Raw genomic sequence first — 17,465 nt, 5'->3', positions numbered from 1 at the left:
ATCCTATCAGCCCATAGATTAACATTATAAGCTAATAAAAGTCCTAAAAGATTCTAAATTCAGCATTGATGGCGATTGACAAGAAAGACAACAACAACAACCTAATATAATTTACTAGTGGGGTTTGGGGGAGGGCAGTGTGTACGCAGACCTTACCCCTACCCTAGGGTAGAGAGGCTGTTTCCGATAGACCCTCGGCTCCTCCCTACAAGAACTCCTCACCTTGCTTTTGGGGTGACTCGAACTCACAACCTCTTGGTTGAAAGTGGAGGGTGCTCACCACTAGAGCAACCCACTCTTGTCGCGATTGACAAGAAAGACAAGCCTATGATTTATTGTAAATAACTGATTTAGTATTCTTGTTTTTTCTAAAACTCAAAGATGTCTAACGGTGATACTTGTAGAGTAAAAGTGAAGATATAAACAAAGCAAGTTTCACAAAGTTCAAAATGATTTGAAATTTCAAGTGGAATCATCAATTGTTGCAAAGTTGTGAATGTGTGAATATATATATATATATATATATATATAAATATTTCCTCGAGAACGAGTAAAAGTTCAAATGTGGGAGAATTCGATAAGTGTATTTTACTTGATTTTAAACATTTAGTTTCTTTGTAAAAACACAAAAAACTATCATATTTCTTCCCTACTTTTGTCTAAATCATGTAGGAAAGGTTAAAAAAGAATTGGCCCGAGAGCAAGAAGATTATAGAGGAAAAAGCAGAAAAACGGACAAGCTAAAGCAGAGTGAAATACAGTGCTAAAGAAAGACATTGTATAAATGTGATTTACCATGACAAAGAATAATCTACTCACAACCGACTACAACATAACTAACCTACAACCGAAGCTCATAACCAAGCATAACAAGGTCATATTTAGAAGTTTATTGAAAATTTTGTCATGGTTTGCCTATAAAAAGAGGCATCAATCGTGAAATCAAGGGGGCAGAGAAAGAAAGCTTAGAAGTTAGAAGTGTACTATCGAAATCAAATTTTAAGCATACCGCTATTTCCTTTCTCTTTCTTCTTTAGTTTCTCTTCTTTTTCATCTTTTAGCCATTATATTGGCTTAGTCTCTAGTTTCGAATAAAATAGTGTCGAAAATTACTCTAATTCCTATTTTTAATTAAATAAGAAAAAATATTCTTCTTGAATATTTCTTTGTATTCTCTTATTTAATGGGCAAGAATATTTCCGTTGTCGGTATTAACTCCAATATGAATTAACTTTTCTTGTGTTGGGAGAATGACACATCTTAATATTTCTATATAATAATAGATATTATTCTATAATTTCATATGCTTGAGCTAAATTCTATTTTATGTTTATCTGCTTTATTGATAGATGTTCATATTTATGTAGTGATATCTATCTATATTATGTTATAATTAATTCTATATTTATTTGTTATCGAGAGAGGCAAATACTGTAGTAATCTATTATAATGAGTAGGGTAACCGAAATGGACTTACTAAAAAGAGCATGTTTCAGTTCAAGCCTTTATTTCTGGTTCTTTAATATTACTATTTTGATAATTAATTTGTATAACCGAAAGGAGTGCAACTAATTGTTCAACTTAAGTAATAATATATAAGTGTAATCGTGAGAGACATTTATACATTTGAGAGAAATAAAAATTAAAGAATAAATATATTTACTATATTATAGAAATATTAAGTGAAGTCAGTATCCCAACATCTTTTTATATTTGTGAAACAAAAAAAAAATATTTTTCCATTGCTTTATTTACGCATTTTTAGTTAGTTAACTCACAACTCAACTCTTTCTGATTATTATAAATAGTAATTAAAACAAAAAATATATATAGAATAAATTAACCAATTTCTATGCGTTGGACATCTTGCTATATTATTATTCGATAGAGTACGGTCACTTATCAGTACATTTTGATAAAAAATGTATTTATCAATTTCGGCTGTAAGTGCTTTTGAGCTATTTTTAACCAGCTAATAATCCAAAAGGGCTCTTAATTAGCTTCGTAGGCAACTTTCCCAAATTTACCTCCCTAAAAATCCTCCGCATCTCATGGAATAAATTCCATTCGACAAATACGGGTAACTCAAAGATCGTCGACCGAGATTTTTACAGCGAAGTTGCTTCTGCCTGGTAAATCGATATGTGCCTTGCATATTCTACAACTGTATTTGAAATTTTTGCAATTTTTTACACCAAGCAAAGGAATTGCTCTGTTCCTGCTTAAACGTGTTGTACTTTTACTCATTGTAGTGTTAATCTGGGCTATTTACAGTTGAATCGTTTATTTGTTGGTGTAATGTAGTGTTGTTCCTTAAAGCATCAAAATCAATGGGCCCCTAAGAATTTTGTAATGAAAGAGAGAAATATGGGGAAAATTGGGACTTTTAATTGGAGTCTGACGAATGGGTTGGGTTGCTATCAAAAGACCCGTGAAGTAGTTCATTGAAAGAGGCAATCAGCTATAGATTCAGGAAGGATAAGTGTAAGGTAACTGACCAAGGTATATTAAGTGAGTTAAATCAGCTATATACTCGGGAAAGAAATATGTGCTCTCTTTCTGTTATAACAAACCATGGCTGTGTACGAGTCTAAGTCGTCATCTCATACAAAGTGTATAAAATCAAACAAATTTATCGCAGAGGTGGTACTTAGAAGTTAGAAATTGTCAATGGACGCCGATGGCTGTAAAGTTTCTGGCAGTCATGGCCATGTTTTGGTAATGACTTGTCCCTTACAAGGCCACGCAGCGCCCCTCATCAAACTTTCACATCGTATAGCCGAGTATGGGGTGAAGGTCTCATTTGTGAGTACAGAGTTCTCGTCCGCGACTCTGTCCCATGAAATTCCAGATTCTGGGGAAGGAATGATTTGTTTAGTCTCAGTTCCAGATGGACTTGATCCCGAGAATGATAGGAAAGATTTACAAATATTGTCTGAGAGTATTAGGAAAGTTATGCCTGCTCATTTGGAGGACTTGCTCAACAAGGCCAGTGACAAGGTTACTAGTGTTATACTTGATTCACCATTAGGATTTCTGCTGGAAATTCCTAAGAAAATGGGGATCAAGACTGCTGTTTATCTCTGTTCTACACCAGGATGCTTGGCCTTGGGGCTCAATATATCTAAGCTTATTGAAGCAAAAGTCATTGACACTGATGGTAAGCTAATGTCCCTTATATATAATCCTAAACTTTTTATTGTTAGTATTGCTCGTCTGCCCATGGACATAAGCATAACAAAAGAGATTTGAGAAGTAACAATTTAAACTGAAGCAATGTATGATCGACTGAATCAAAACATTTTTTATACGGAACATAAATATATATATATATATATATATATATATATATATATATATTAAAATCTGGACTCGTAATTGCAAATTAGTGGTGAGAATATAAAGGTTGAAGTCATCTAAGTTTAAATTTTGGACTCGGCTCTAAACGTAGTGCCATGACAAACGTAGGCTGAGGCACTTATGAATCTAATCTTGGGAAGATTGTAACTCTTGCAGGAACTCCATTAAAGAATGAGAATATTCAAGTTGTGCCAAATTTACCAGCCATGAGCACTGCTGAATTTACGTGGTACCATCCGCAGGGCGCGGATAAACAAAAAATAATGTTTGTATCAATTAAAGAAATTTTTGAATGGATGATAAATTCGGACTGGATTATTTGCAACTGGTTCACTGACCTTGCCCCTTCAGCTTCAATTTTGACTACCAATATTTTTCCTGTTGGTCCTTTACTTGCCAATGGGCAGTCTGCTGGAAGCCTTTATTCAGAAGATTCAAGTTGCTTAACCTGGCTAGACAAACAAGCTCCAAAATCAGTTATTTATGTAGCCTTTGGCAGCACTTCAAGATTCAGCCAACAACAGGTTGAAGAATTGGCATTAGGCCTCGAGCTTATGAATCGACCATTCTTATGGGTGGCTTGGTCAGGCCTGGGAAATGGTTCATTTGCTCTGTACTCGAGTGATTTCTCAGAGAGAGTGGCTAAGCGCGGGAAGATTGTCGAGTGGGCACCTCAAGAAATGGTGTTGGCTCACCCTTCAATTGCCTGTTTTGTGACTCATTGTGGTTGGAATTCCACAATGGAGAGTGTAAGTATGGGAGTACCTTTTCTATGTTGGCCTTATTTTGGAGATCAATTGTATACACAGACTTGTATTTCTGATGGTTGGGAAATAGGCTTATTGTTGAATGCAGATGAGAAAGGGATCATTTCCGGATATGAAATTAAGAGAAAAGTGGAGGATTTGTTATCAGATGACAGCATAAGAGCAAACTCACTTAAGTTGAAGGAAATGGCTAGAAACAGCATAAGTATAGGAGGATCTAGCACCAAAAACTTGGAATTCCTTGTATCACTAATGAAGCAATGAACATATAAGGCTTGATTATTAATTTAATAAAATAATGTTTGTGGATAAGTAAAGCGAAATTGATTATTGGCGTGTTATGGGTAGACTCTCTCTATAAATACAAGTTAATTTATTACTCTCTCTGTTCACTTTTACTTGTCCGATATATTAAAAATATATTTTTACTTTTACTTGTCCATTTTAATAAATCAAGAGAAAGATAAAAAAAAAAAAATTATTTTACCCTTATATTAATTACTCATTTCCAAAATTATTTCCCAAGACTTTGAAATGCTATCATTATTAGAGATTATATGGTAAAATACATAATATATATTTCTTAAGGGACGTAAAAAGTCCAAAATGGATAAGTAAAAATAAACCGAGGGAGTATTTATGTGGATAGATGGGTTAAATCGAGGTATTGTGTTCATTTTGTTTCTTACTCTAGCTCTTGCGGTCATAAATAAATCTATTACACTAAAAGCTATAGAGAATGAGGCAGAAATTTAGAAAAATATCGATAAACCCTCTATTGATTCAAAAGGAATCATTTTCCACAATACATCACGAGTTAAAATTATTGGTCGCTTCAAAATTCTGACCAAATTGCCAGTTAGCAGGAACAACATTATCAGATTGAACCCATTGGCCATCACTAGTTTGTACTTGGAAAGACAAGCTCTGTCCTACCAATTGTGCAGAAGTCTGCCAATTTTGGCCCCAATTTCGCGACATAGGAATCCAACCAGTTTTAGATCCTTTGATTTTGATATTGGCAACATCTCCAACACCTCCCACATTGTAAACAAGAACAAGAATCCAATTAGGATTTCCTTTGATCTCAAACTTGATCCCTCCTTTTTTGTGGCACTTGACTCTCCTATAAACTACAGGGACAACCCCTGCTTTATATTTGGCTATTTTTAAGAACATTGGCTCTGACAAATCAAAGTGTTCTTGTGGAGGATTGCACCAAACATCTACAGTTTTTGTGTAATTTGGAGGGCAGAAATTGGTGGCTGTTATTGTAATTTTTACCCCTGCATTGCACCATTGAGGAGCATTTACACACATTATTTCAAAGCAAGCTCCACAGGTTGCCCCATTGTGAAAAAGTGCTGTGCTTAGTGCTGCTGTTTCCAAGCCATATCCTTGCTGGAATAAATTTCCATAGCCACAAGCTCCCTCTGCAATATTATCCAAATATTTGTTAATATCTATGTCGTGAACAAATCAAACTTATAAAGTTGCAAATATTTTTTACACATACATGACAACATTCCTTTAATATAATATCATATTTTTCTATTTCTTTCTTTTAACTTTGACATTCAGACGAGTCGATAGTAATCTTACATACTCGTGTGTAACCAAAACCACTAGCCTATCATTAATAAAAACGTTTTATCAATTGTCAAGCTTCACTCGTGTTTCTCGATTTCTATTTAGATGGAAAATTTATTTCATTTCGAAGAAGAAAAGAAAATTATAATTATGAAATTGGCGTTCATCATGCCATCCATCTCATGGATTGGAAATCATTTGGCTTTTATAACTATACTAACTAATATTTTTAGTGTAATTATTGTAATATAAGTATAGTACAAGTATAACTTACGCATAGTTTCGCCACCCGTTTGGTCTCCATAAAATGTAGCACGGGCATTTCCCCATCCATCGCCATTCAAAGCTCCTTCTACCTGTTTAGTTTCAAATGCTACAACCATAAAACTAACAAAAACGGCGATGACCAAACATAAAAAATTTTGACGTTTTGCCATTTTAGGCTTAACAATATTTCTCTAAATTAGTTTCAACTCTGTGGTTGATTTGCCTGGATAATGGAGTGCTTTGGCGTGAAATTTATAGCCAAAATCTTAAGAGCGTAACAACATTAAGGCCATGAAAAAAGGATAATCCCAATAGAGATTACAATTGTTGTTGTAAATTTGGAGATAAGGGAATGATTAACTTCGCAAACTAATGCAATAATTTAGTCATTTGCTATTATAGTAAGATTGCTGCAATTTAGCTGATCTTCCCAATTAGTCATGATTTGCTTTAACGTGCATATAAATAGGCAATCTGCATCAGTTTTGCTTAAAATAAATGGGATTAAGTTACTTCATTTGTCTTATATTTTAATGAGAAAAGTAAGATAATAGAAAATTAGAAATCGGTTAGCACTAAAATGTAAGGAAGAGCTTTTTCTTTCTTTTCTAATATTGGGTCTTTAATGTAATTTATTATACATTACAATAATCAGATTACTTATAGTAATGTGGTTACTACTAATTACTCCATCCGTTTGGCTTTACTCGTCCACTATATTAAAATTTTATTTTCACTTTTACTTGTCGGTTTTCTCAAATTAACAGAAAGATGATTTTTTCGTATTTACCCTTATCATTAATTACTTATTCCCAAATTATTTCCCAAAATTTTTTGAAGTGCTATTATTATTATGAGTAAAATTATAAAATATATATTTAATTTTTTTTTTTTGGAGTGCAAGGCCAAAAGCAGACACTAAAATGAACTGAAGAGTAAATAAGACAAAAAAGAAAGAGGAAGTCAACTATAAGAAGGTATAATTGAATAAGATTGTGAATATCAGTGAGAAAAGATATTACTTTTTTAGATTACTTAATGATCATTTCACTTTGATAATTAAGATAAAAAGAACTTGTCTTGTCTTGTAAATTCAATTTTGTTTAAAGCGAGTCATTGAACGAAAAAAAGAGAGGATAGATTTACATTGTGGTTATTGATAAAATTTTGAGCCATGTAATCAACCATTAATACTTATATCAGAGTAATTAAGTTGTCTACATCACATCACTTGAGGTACAATTATTCCTCGGATTTTGCATGAATAAGGAATATCTCGTGCACCAGACTGCTTTTTTGGTGCAGTTATTGATAAAATTTCAAAGAGTTTACATTTACAATCATTATTTCAATGGATAAAATGTCTCAAACGTACTTTAATTCAACTAAGAGAGAAAAACGATGTCAATTTCTTTGTAGATGTTAACTGCTTTCAATTTTACAATACGTTCAGATAAATTATAAACACTAAAAAGTCAGAAATGTTTTCTAGATATTCAAAAATCTTCGTCAGTATTGATTTAATAAAATTAAATGAGTAAAAAAAGTAAAAGAAATGAGAAGACCAAAAACAAAACAAATAGAGGTGACGGATTCGCATTCTCGATCTTTTAGTTATTGATAAATTCTTATTTTGATTCTCGTAAAATTAGGCAAAACACATATAACCTTAAGTTAATTAAAATGTATATTTTTGGTCTCTTTATATATTATATAATAAATATATGATATTTAGATAACTTCTCGAATTATATTATCTTCAAATATGGAGTAACAATATAGATTCACACATTTTCGATTAAACAGTTTAACACTTAATAATTTCTTATATTTGTGAAGATTTACAATCAGAGGGATCAAAAGTACATATATCAATTAATTGAAGGTTGAATGTGCTTACTCAAAAATCACAAGGACCAAAAATTCTAATTAGTTGATATTTGAGGGACAAAATAAAATATCTTCGGGCTGAGGCGCGGATATCTCGCCCTCTTTAAGGAGATTCCAGCTCACTGCAGCAAAGTCTTCACTAGTCCAGCAGTGATCTTCTTGACTTGTTTTCCCCAGGATACAACAGCCCGATCACGTCGTATGGCTCGAACAAACTCTAGACAAGTTATTGAGTCCAAAGCTCCACCAAGATGAACACCTTCCTTCAACAAAAGTAAAAAACTCTCTTCTTCTTCTTTCATAACTTTAACCTCACTTTATTGAAACACTCTAAATGTCACGACCCGAAATCTCCTCTGTAGGATGTCGTGATGGCACCTAGTCTCTAACACTAGGTAAGCCTAACAATATGCGGAAACATCAAATAAAAACTTAAAATTTCAAAATTTCAACAATTTCATCAATAGACTATAAGCTCAATACGTACAATTTCCCAAAACCCGGTGAGATATAAGTCACAAGCTTTAGATACAATGCTAAACAATCATATACTTCACTGTCTATAAAAAACATAAAGAAATAAGGAAACATGGTAGAAGGGGACTCCGAGGCCTGCGGGCGCGGACAGGTGTACCTTAAAGTTTCCAAAGTAGCAACACAGCGCACTACTACCGAAGCTGATAGGAAGTACCTAGATCTACACAAAATATGTGCAGAAGTGTAGTATGAGTACACCACAACAGTACCCAGTAAGTGCCAAGCCTAACCTCGGTAGAGTAGTGACAAGGTCAGGTCAAGGCCCTACTAGAGATAACAAGAAACAAGATAAATAATATAATGATCTGCACAAAACATGTGCAGAAGTGTAGTATGAGTACACCACAACAGTATCCAATAAGTGCCAAACATAACATCGGTAGAATAATGACGAGGTCAGGTCAAGGCCCTACTAGAGATAACAAGATAAATAATATAATGACATAATGAAATAACATGGAAGTAAAACAGTAAAGAATTTACGGAAAGTAACAGCATGGAATCAAGGAAAACTAATTCGACACGAAAGGAAAATAAGAATTTTACATGTTAAGGAAACAACAACCAACAATACAACAAATAAGTAAGATCAACAGGGAAACTCCCGAGATACCGCCTCGTAGTCCCAAATCATAAAATAACTCATTTTCCATATATCACCGGGGGGCCGTTACATTTAGTTTTGAAAATTATTTTTTCGAAATAGCACCCCGCATTTTAGCTCACCTTATCACACCGCATGGCTTCTAGTAGTTCCCCTACTAGCCATGCGTATCAAGCCCACCTTATTTTACCGCATGCGTTTCAACACCCAGACCTTATACCACCGCATGCGTATCAATAATCATAACGGTACGACAGAAAACTCATGCAACAATAACAAACGCACGGCATAAACCTCGTGCAACAATAACAAAAGCTCGGCAGAAACCTCGTGCAAACAATCAACACAATCACCTCAATAATAACATGAAAGCCAAGACACAACAACTAAGTAAATGATATTTCACAACTTATACCTTGCCTCAAAATAACCACGACCTTGCAATTCAACACCAAAACTCAACAACAAGATATTTCAAGGACAACAATTTCAAGTAAGGAGTTCCACAGTTAAGTAATGAATACGAAAATCAAGAAAAGCAAGTAATTCAACTAAGCATGTGATACATGTTGTAATTAATAGTTAAGACAAGTAGACATGTGAAATTAGGCTAAACATGATGACTATAACGTGCTAAAGTAACTCAATTAAGGCATGAAAAGGAAATCACGTAAAAAACCCAGAATTTCAACATTTAGCTCATGTACGCACTCGTCACCTCGCGTATACGGCCTTCACATATAACAAATTATCACCAAAATACCAAATCCTAAGGGGAATTTTTCCCACACAAGGTTAGACAAGTCACTTACCTCAAACCACGCTCAATCAATCAATTAGAAGGCCTTTCCCTCGATTTTCCAACTCCGAACGGCTCGAATCTAGCCAAAACAACTTCATACTATAAATATAACTATAGGAAACTAGTTTAAATAATGAAATAATAATTTTTGCAAGAATTGGAAAAATTACTCCAAAAAGTCGACCCGAGCCCACGTCTCGGAACCCGACCAAAATTATAAAATTCGAACGCCCATTCGATATCGAATCCAACCATACAAGAATTATCCAAATCCGACCTCATTTAGCATTTCAAAACCCAAAAACCTAGTCTAAGAATTTCTACACTTTTTCCCCAAATTTTAAACTCCAAAACAATAATTAAAAGATGTAATTAACAGTAGATACATGGGAAGTTATCAAAAACAAATCAAGAATCCTTACCCAAATGCTTCCTCTGAAAATACCTCAAAATCTCGCCTCAATCCGAGTTGTTAAAGTCCCAAAGTGAAAATAAAATCAAACCCTCGATTTTTTCCTTTTCTGCCCAGCGACTTCCGCATCTACGATATTTTGGGTCACTTCTACGGTGCTGCACCTGCGGAAAAACCATCACAGGTGCGGTCCCAACTTAAATCCAGGGCTTCCGCTTCTGCGAATGGGGGCTCTTTTCTGCGAGACCGCTTCTGTGGGAAAAGGATCGCACATGCGATCAAGCCCCAAGGTCGTTTCCCCAGTTCCGCTTCTGCGAGGGGACTTCCGCATCCGCGAGTCCGCTCTTGCGGACACATGATCGCAACTGCAATCCCAACTAGGCTAGACCAAATCTGCTCCTGCGACCAATGACTCGCATTTGCGAGCGTGCACCTGCGGCCAATCCCTATGCAGGTGCGAAGACACCAGAACCAGCCCAGCATAAGCAAATTTCCTCAGTCCAAAAATGATCCGATTTTCATCTGATTCACATCCGGGGACCCCGGGACCCCGTTCGAATATACAAAAAGTTCCAAAATACATGACGGACCGATTTGAGGCCACAAATCACATTAAACAACATCAAAAATACGAATCGCACCCCAATTCAAGTCTAATGAACTTATAAACTTCCAAATTCTGAAACTGACGCCGATTCATACCAAAACAACTCCGATTGACACTAAATTTTGCACACAAGTCATAATTGACATTACGGGCCTATTTCAACTTCTGAAATTGAGATCTAACCCCGATATCAAAAAGTCCACTCCCGGTCAAATTTCCCAAAATTTCACCAATCTCTAACTTTTGCCAAAACACACCGAAACGATCTACGGACCTCCAAATCAACGTCCGAACACGCTCTTAAGATCAAAATCACCATACGGAGCTATTGGAACCATCAAAATTATATTTTGGATTCGTCTTCATACAAGTCAGACTACGGTCAACTCCTACGACTTAAACTTCTAATTTAGGGACTATGTGTCCGTTTTTACTCTGAACCCACCCGAACCCAAAACCAACCATCCCGGAAAGTCACGTAATCACATAATGAAATAAAGGGAACAATAAATAGGGGATCAAAACTAATACTCTCAAAATGACCGGTCGGGTCGTTACACTACAAGTGTTACCACACTCAAAATAAGACATTGGGGGACGTGGCTATTGTGGCTGGCTCGGGCCTGACCGGCTAAACTGACCGCTGAAAGCACCCCATGCAGGAGGTGCACTAGACAATGACAGTGCATAATAGGGAGCCTAATGCCTAGGAGTGGTCGAAATACCGCTGGAAGTTGGAAGTGCGAATTGAACAGAGTGACTCATATAGCCCTTACCCCGACGAGCTGCAAATGGGGCACGAGTACCACTGTATGTGCCAGAATCTCGAGACCTCTTGGCCTCCCTCTCCTCTCTCTCCCGAGTCAGCATACCCTCCAATCTTCTAGCAATCCCCACTACCTGCTGGTATGCGATGTCCATCTCCAACTCTCGGGCCATGCTAAATTCGATACTGGGGTTGAGCCCCTCGATAAATCGACTGACCCGCTCTCTAACAGTAGCAACCAAGGTTGGTGCATGCCTAGCCAAATTACTGAACCGAACTGCATACTCCGACACAGGCATAGAACCGTGGCGCAACTACTCAAACTTTGTGCGCCATGCATCTCTAAGACTCTGGGGAACATACTCCATCAAGAACATATTCGAGAACTGAGTCCAAGTGAGTGAAGCTGCTTCGGCCGGACTACCCAACTTGTATGCTCGCCACCACCGATAAGTCGCTCCCCTAAGATGGAACGTAGTGAAAGCAACCCCACTAGACTCCATAATACCCATAGTACGGAGGATACGGTGTCACTCCTCAAGAAAAACCTGGGCATCCTCTGACGCCAAGCCACTGAAAGTAGGAGGGTGGTACTTCTTGTACCTCTCGATCCTGAGTTGGTCCTCCTCAGAAACTGATGCCCTAACCTCAGGCTGAACTGGGGCGACCGGCGACACTGGTATGACCTCTGGGATCTGGTCAACCTTGATCTGCTGCTCTTGGGTATGGGCAGCGGGAGTCTGTGCTCCTCCCACAGCCTGAGATGTAGCAAGAGCAAGTGGTATCAACCCTACCTGAGCTAAAGTGTCGAACATGCTCGGAAATTAAGCGAGAGTCTCCTGGAGAGCTGGTGCAGTAACAGGCATCTCAGGTGTCTGCCCTCCAACTGGAGCTCTGGTGGCTCCTCTGTAGCATCTCGTGCGGGTGCTCTGGCTGCACCACGTGGGCGTCATCAGCCTCTACCCCAGCCCCAGCCTCTCGTGGCTCTAGTAGGGGGTGCGGGTCTCTAGTCATCTGATCCGGATGTACGTGTCCTCACCATATGTGAGAGAATAGAAAGAAAAAAATTTAGAATCTGAAGTCAAAGATTTCGCACGATAAGAAATCAAATAAGTGAAGCTTTTCCTAACAGTTCCATAGCCTCCTGAAGAGAAGTACAGACGTTTCCGTATCGATCCGTGAGACTCTATTAAACCTGCTTGTAACTCATAACACATATGAACCTATAACTCTGATACCAACATGTCACGACCCCAAATCCCCTCCGTATGATATCGTGACGGCACCTAGTCTCTAAGACTATGTAAGCCTAACAATATGCGGAAACATCAAATAAAAACTTAAAATTTCAAAACTTCAACAATTTCATCAATAGACTATAAGCTCAATACGTACAATTTCCTAAAAACCGGTGAGATATAAGTCACAAGCTCTAGATACAATGTAGAAATATCCTATACATCACTGTCTATCAAAAACATAAAGAAATAAGGAAACATGGTGGAAGGGGATTTTGAGGCCTGCGTACGCGGAAAAATGTACCTTGAAGTCTCTAAAGTAGCAACACAATGCACTAATATCTAGGTTGATATGATGTACCTGGATCTGCACAAAACATATGCAGAAGCGTAGTATGAGTACACCACAATGGTACCCGGTAAGTACCAAGCCTAACCTAGGTAGAGTAGTGACGAGGTCAGGTTAAGGCCCTACTAGAGATAATAAGAAACAAGACAGATAATATAATGACATAATGAAATAACAAGGAAGTGAAACACTAAAGAATTTACGGAAAGTAACAGCACGGAATCAAGGAAAGCTAATTCGACATGAAAGAAAAACAAAAAATTTACATGTTAAGGAAACGACAATAATCAAACAATCAAGCGCATCTTATCTCACCGCATACGTTTCAACACCCAGACCTTATACCACCGCATTCGTATCAATAATCACAACGGTACAACAGAAAACTCGTGCAACAATAACAACCGCACGGCAAAAATCTCGTGCAACAATAACAACAGCTCGGCAGAAACCTCGTGCAAACAACCAAACAATCACCTCAACAATAATACAAAAGCCAAGACACAACAACTAAGTAAATGATATTTCACAACTTACACCTTGCCTTAAAAGAACCACGACCTTGCAATTCAACACCAAACTCAACAACAAGATATTTCAAGGACAACAATTTCAAGTAAGGAGTTCCACAATTAAGTAATGAATACGAAAATCAAGAAAAGCAAGTAATTCAACTAAACATGTGATACAAGTTGCAATTAATAGTTAAGACAAGTAGACATGTGAAATTAGGCTAAACATGATGACTATAACGTGCTAAAGTAACTCAATTAAGGCTTGAAAAGGAAATCACGTAGAAAAACCCAGAATTTCAATATTTAGCTCGTGTACGCACTCGTCACCTCGCGTACATGGCCTTCACATATGACAATTTATCACCAAAATACCAAATCCTAAGGGGAATTTCCCTCACACAAGGTTAGACAAGTCACTTACCTCAAACCACGCTCAATCAATCAATTAGAAAGCCTTTCACTCGATTTTCTAACTCCAAACGTCTCGAATCTAGCCAAAATAATTTCATACTATAAATATAACTATAGGAAACTAGTTTAAATAATAAAATAATGATTTTTGCAAGAATTGAAAAAATCGCTCCAAAAAGTCGACCCGAGCCCACGTCTCGGAACCCGACCAAAATTATAAACTCTGAATGACCATTCGATATTGAATCCAACCATACAAGAATTATTCAAATCCGGCCTCATGTAGCCTTTCAAAACCCAAAAACTTGGTCTAAGAATTTCTATACTTTTTCCCAAATTTTAAACTCAAAAATCATAATTAAAAGGTATAATTAACAGTAGATACATGAGAATTAATCAAAAACGAGTCAAGCATCCTTACCCAAATCCTTCCTCTGAAAATCCCTCAAAATTTCGCCCCAATCCGAGCTCTCAAAGTCCCAAAGTGAAAATGAAATCAAACCCTCGGTTTTTCCCTTTTTTGCCAAGCGACTTCCACAACTGCGACCTTTTGGGTCGCTTCTGCGTCGCCGCACCTGCGGAAAAACCATCACAGGTGCGGTCCCAACTTAAATCCAGGGCTTTCGCTTCTGCGGATGAGGACTCGCTTCTGCGGGAAATGGATCGCACATGCGATCAAGCACAAGGTTGTTTCCCCAATTCTGCTTCTGCGAAGGGACTTCCGCATCCGCGAGTCCGCTCATGCGGACACATGATCGCACCTGCGATCTTAATTAGGCTAGACCAAATCCGATCCTGCAACCAATGGCTCGCATTTGCGAGCCTGCACCTGTGGCCAATCCCTCTGCAGGTGCGAAGACACCAGAACCAACCAACATCAGTAAATTCCCTAAGTCCAAAAATGATTTGATTCACATCCGGAGCCCCCGGGACCCCGTACTAACATACCAACAAGTTCCAAAATACATAACGGATCGACTCGAGGCCACAAATCACATCAAACAACATCAAAAATATGAATCGCACCCTAATTCAAGCCTAATGGACTTATGAAGTTTCAAATTCCGAAACCGACGCCGAATCATACCAAAACTACTCCGATGGACACCAAATTTTGCACACAAGTCATAATTGACATTACAGACCTATTCCAACTTCTAGAATCAGGATCCGACCCCGATATCAAAAATTTCACTCTCGGTCAAATTTCTCAAAATTCCACCAGTTTCTAACTTTCGCCAAAACACATTGAAATGACCTACGGACCTCCAAATCAACGTCTGGATATGCTTCTAAGACCAAAATTACCATATAGATTTATTAGAACCTTCAATACTCCATTCCGGAGTCGTCTTCATACAAGTCAGACTACGGTCAACTCTTACGACTTAAACTTCCAATTTAGGGACTATGTGTCCCACTTCACTCCGAACTCACCCGAAACCAAAACCAACCATCCCGGCAAGTCACGTAACCTCATAATGAAATAGAGGGAGAAATAAATAGGGGATCGGGGCTAATACTCCCAAAATAACCGGCCGGGTCGTTACACTATAATTATTTTTCACACCACATTATGGAAGAAAGACTCCTATTTATAGGTGTAGGAATTCTTCCTTGAATTAAATTGAAAGAAAGTGGGGTAATAAGTTATGAAATTATGGAGAACATGGGATAATGGTTACAGTATTATGTAATTAGTGGTAGAACATATGAGAAGAGTTACAAAAGAGTTATGACCATTTTCTATATCATGGAGTAATGAGAGTTATGGCATATTTTATTTTAATAATAAAATTGTATTATACTAACATTCCCCCGCTCATTTTAATATTAAAATAAGAGAGTTTACTAGTTGAAGGAAAACTATCATGCATAATGAAGGTGTGCTCTGCATTGAACCTCCATTTAGCAAAACAATGATCTTTACTCTAGAGTCAGTAGTGGACTCAGACTTGAACTATGACTGCTTTAGAAAAATATATTATCACTGCTTACACATAATAATGAAGGTGTTGACATGAGTTTTATTAATCAGCACATTACGGCTTTGTGCTATCCCGGTTTTCATGGGTGTTTTTGAGAACAAGCCCAATTCTCATAGGAAGCGGCCTACTTCCACACTCGCATAGGTGAAATCTGTCAAGGGTGCTCCTGTAACTCTAATACTCCACTCATACGATCTACAGATTTTCATTAAGAGTTAATAAAACTCAACCTCGCAAACCATTACAGGATAAATGCACTCACATTAAAGGGACGGAACAATAATAAAAATAGTGCATTTCAAACCAAGTCATCATATGATTCGTTCTTCCCATTGAACCTCGTTATATGATTTCTAGTCCTCATGTTGGGTTTTCCCATATACTACTTATGAGTTTATGGGCTTTAATCCCACGCCCCTCGATGTGCTCCAGGCCCTTTCTTTTGCTAAGGCCTTAGTCAGTGGATCTGCAAAATTATCACAAGATTTAACATAATCGACATGTATGGTACCACTTGTCAAATATGATCTCATAATACTGTGTTTTCTCCTTATATGTCTGAATTTACCATTGTAATAACGGTTTTGTACTCTACCAATTGTAGCGGTGCTATCACAATGAATTAAAATATTATTTTAAATTTTTTAAAATAAAAAATTTAAAATAATAAATTTCTCAACCAATTCTCTTCCTCACTAGCTGAAGCTAAAGCAATTAGCTCAGCCTCCATGGTAGAGTTACCAATTATTGTTTGCGTTTTCGATTTCCAACAAATACCACCACCTCCCAAAGTAAAAAAATATAACATGTAGTAGAACAGGAATCACCATATAAAGTGTTCCAATCTGCATCAGAAAAGCCTTCGAATACAACAAGATATTTTTTATAAAATAAATCATAGGTTTTTGTACAAAGTAAATACCTCATAACTCTTGTTATGGCATGCCAATGTTCAATACTTGGCTTGCTTGTAAACCTGCTAAGTACTCCTACTGCGTATGCAATATCAGGTCGAGTACAATCAGCCACATATCTTAAGCTTCCAATTAAGCTAGCATATTCCTTTTGATTTATCACATCATTGTCACTTTGTACAGGAAATAAGTGAACACTTAAATCAAAAGGGGTTACAACATGCTTGCAATCAATAAAATTATATTTTTTCAAAATTTTCTCAACATAATGTGACTGGTCAAGAAACATTCCATCACATGTTCTAGTAATTTTCATTCCAAGAATGAAATTTGCCTCACCCAAATCTTTTACGTCAAAATGGCTACTAAGCATGCTTTTAGTTTCTCCAATAACATTCATGTTAGATCTAAATATTAACAAATCATCAACATAGAGGCAGCCAATTAC

General features: G+C 37.0%; 2 protein-coding genes across 2 annotated transcripts; one reads left to right on the top strand and one right to left on the bottom strand.

Annotated features, from left to right (window-relative positions):
* The first annotated feature begins 1,978 nt into the window (after nucleotides 1-1,978).
* LOC104096181 (UDP-glycosyltransferase 83A1-like) lies at nucleotides 1,979-4,506 on the top strand. The gene is made up of 2 exons (XM_009602507.3): nucleotides 1,979-3,160; nucleotides 3,517-4,506. The coding sequence occupies exons 1-2, from the start codon at nucleotides 2,671-2,673 to the stop codon at nucleotides 4,389-4,391; spliced, it is 1,365 nt and encodes a 454-aa protein (XP_009600802.1). The 5' UTR covers nucleotides 1,979-2,670; the 3' UTR covers nucleotides 4,392-4,506.
* A 119-nt stretch (nucleotides 4,507-4,625) lies between these two features.
* LOC138907198 (expansin-A23-like) lies at nucleotides 4,626-6,176 on the bottom strand. The gene is made up of 2 exons (XM_070197567.1): nucleotides 5,992-6,176; nucleotides 4,626-5,560 (listed from the first exon to the last, which is right to left on the bottom strand). Exons 1-2 carry the CDS (start codon nucleotides 6,152-6,154, stop codon nucleotides 4,938-4,940), a joined length of 786 nt encoding a protein of 261 aa, XP_070053668.1. The 5' UTR covers nucleotides 6,155-6,176; the 3' UTR covers nucleotides 4,626-4,937.
* Nucleotides 6,177-17,465: the final 11,289 nt, after the last annotated feature.

This window comes from Nicotiana tomentosiformis, chromosome 3 (assembly GCF_000390325.3).
Source record: "Nicotiana tomentosiformis chromosome 3, ASM39032v3, whole genome shotgun sequence".
Taxonomy (NCBI): Eukaryota; Viridiplantae; Streptophyta; class Magnoliopsida; order Solanales; family Solanaceae; genus Nicotiana; species Nicotiana tomentosiformis.
Note: the sequence above shows the minus strand (reverse complement) of the source record. Positions and strands in the feature narration are given on the sequence as shown.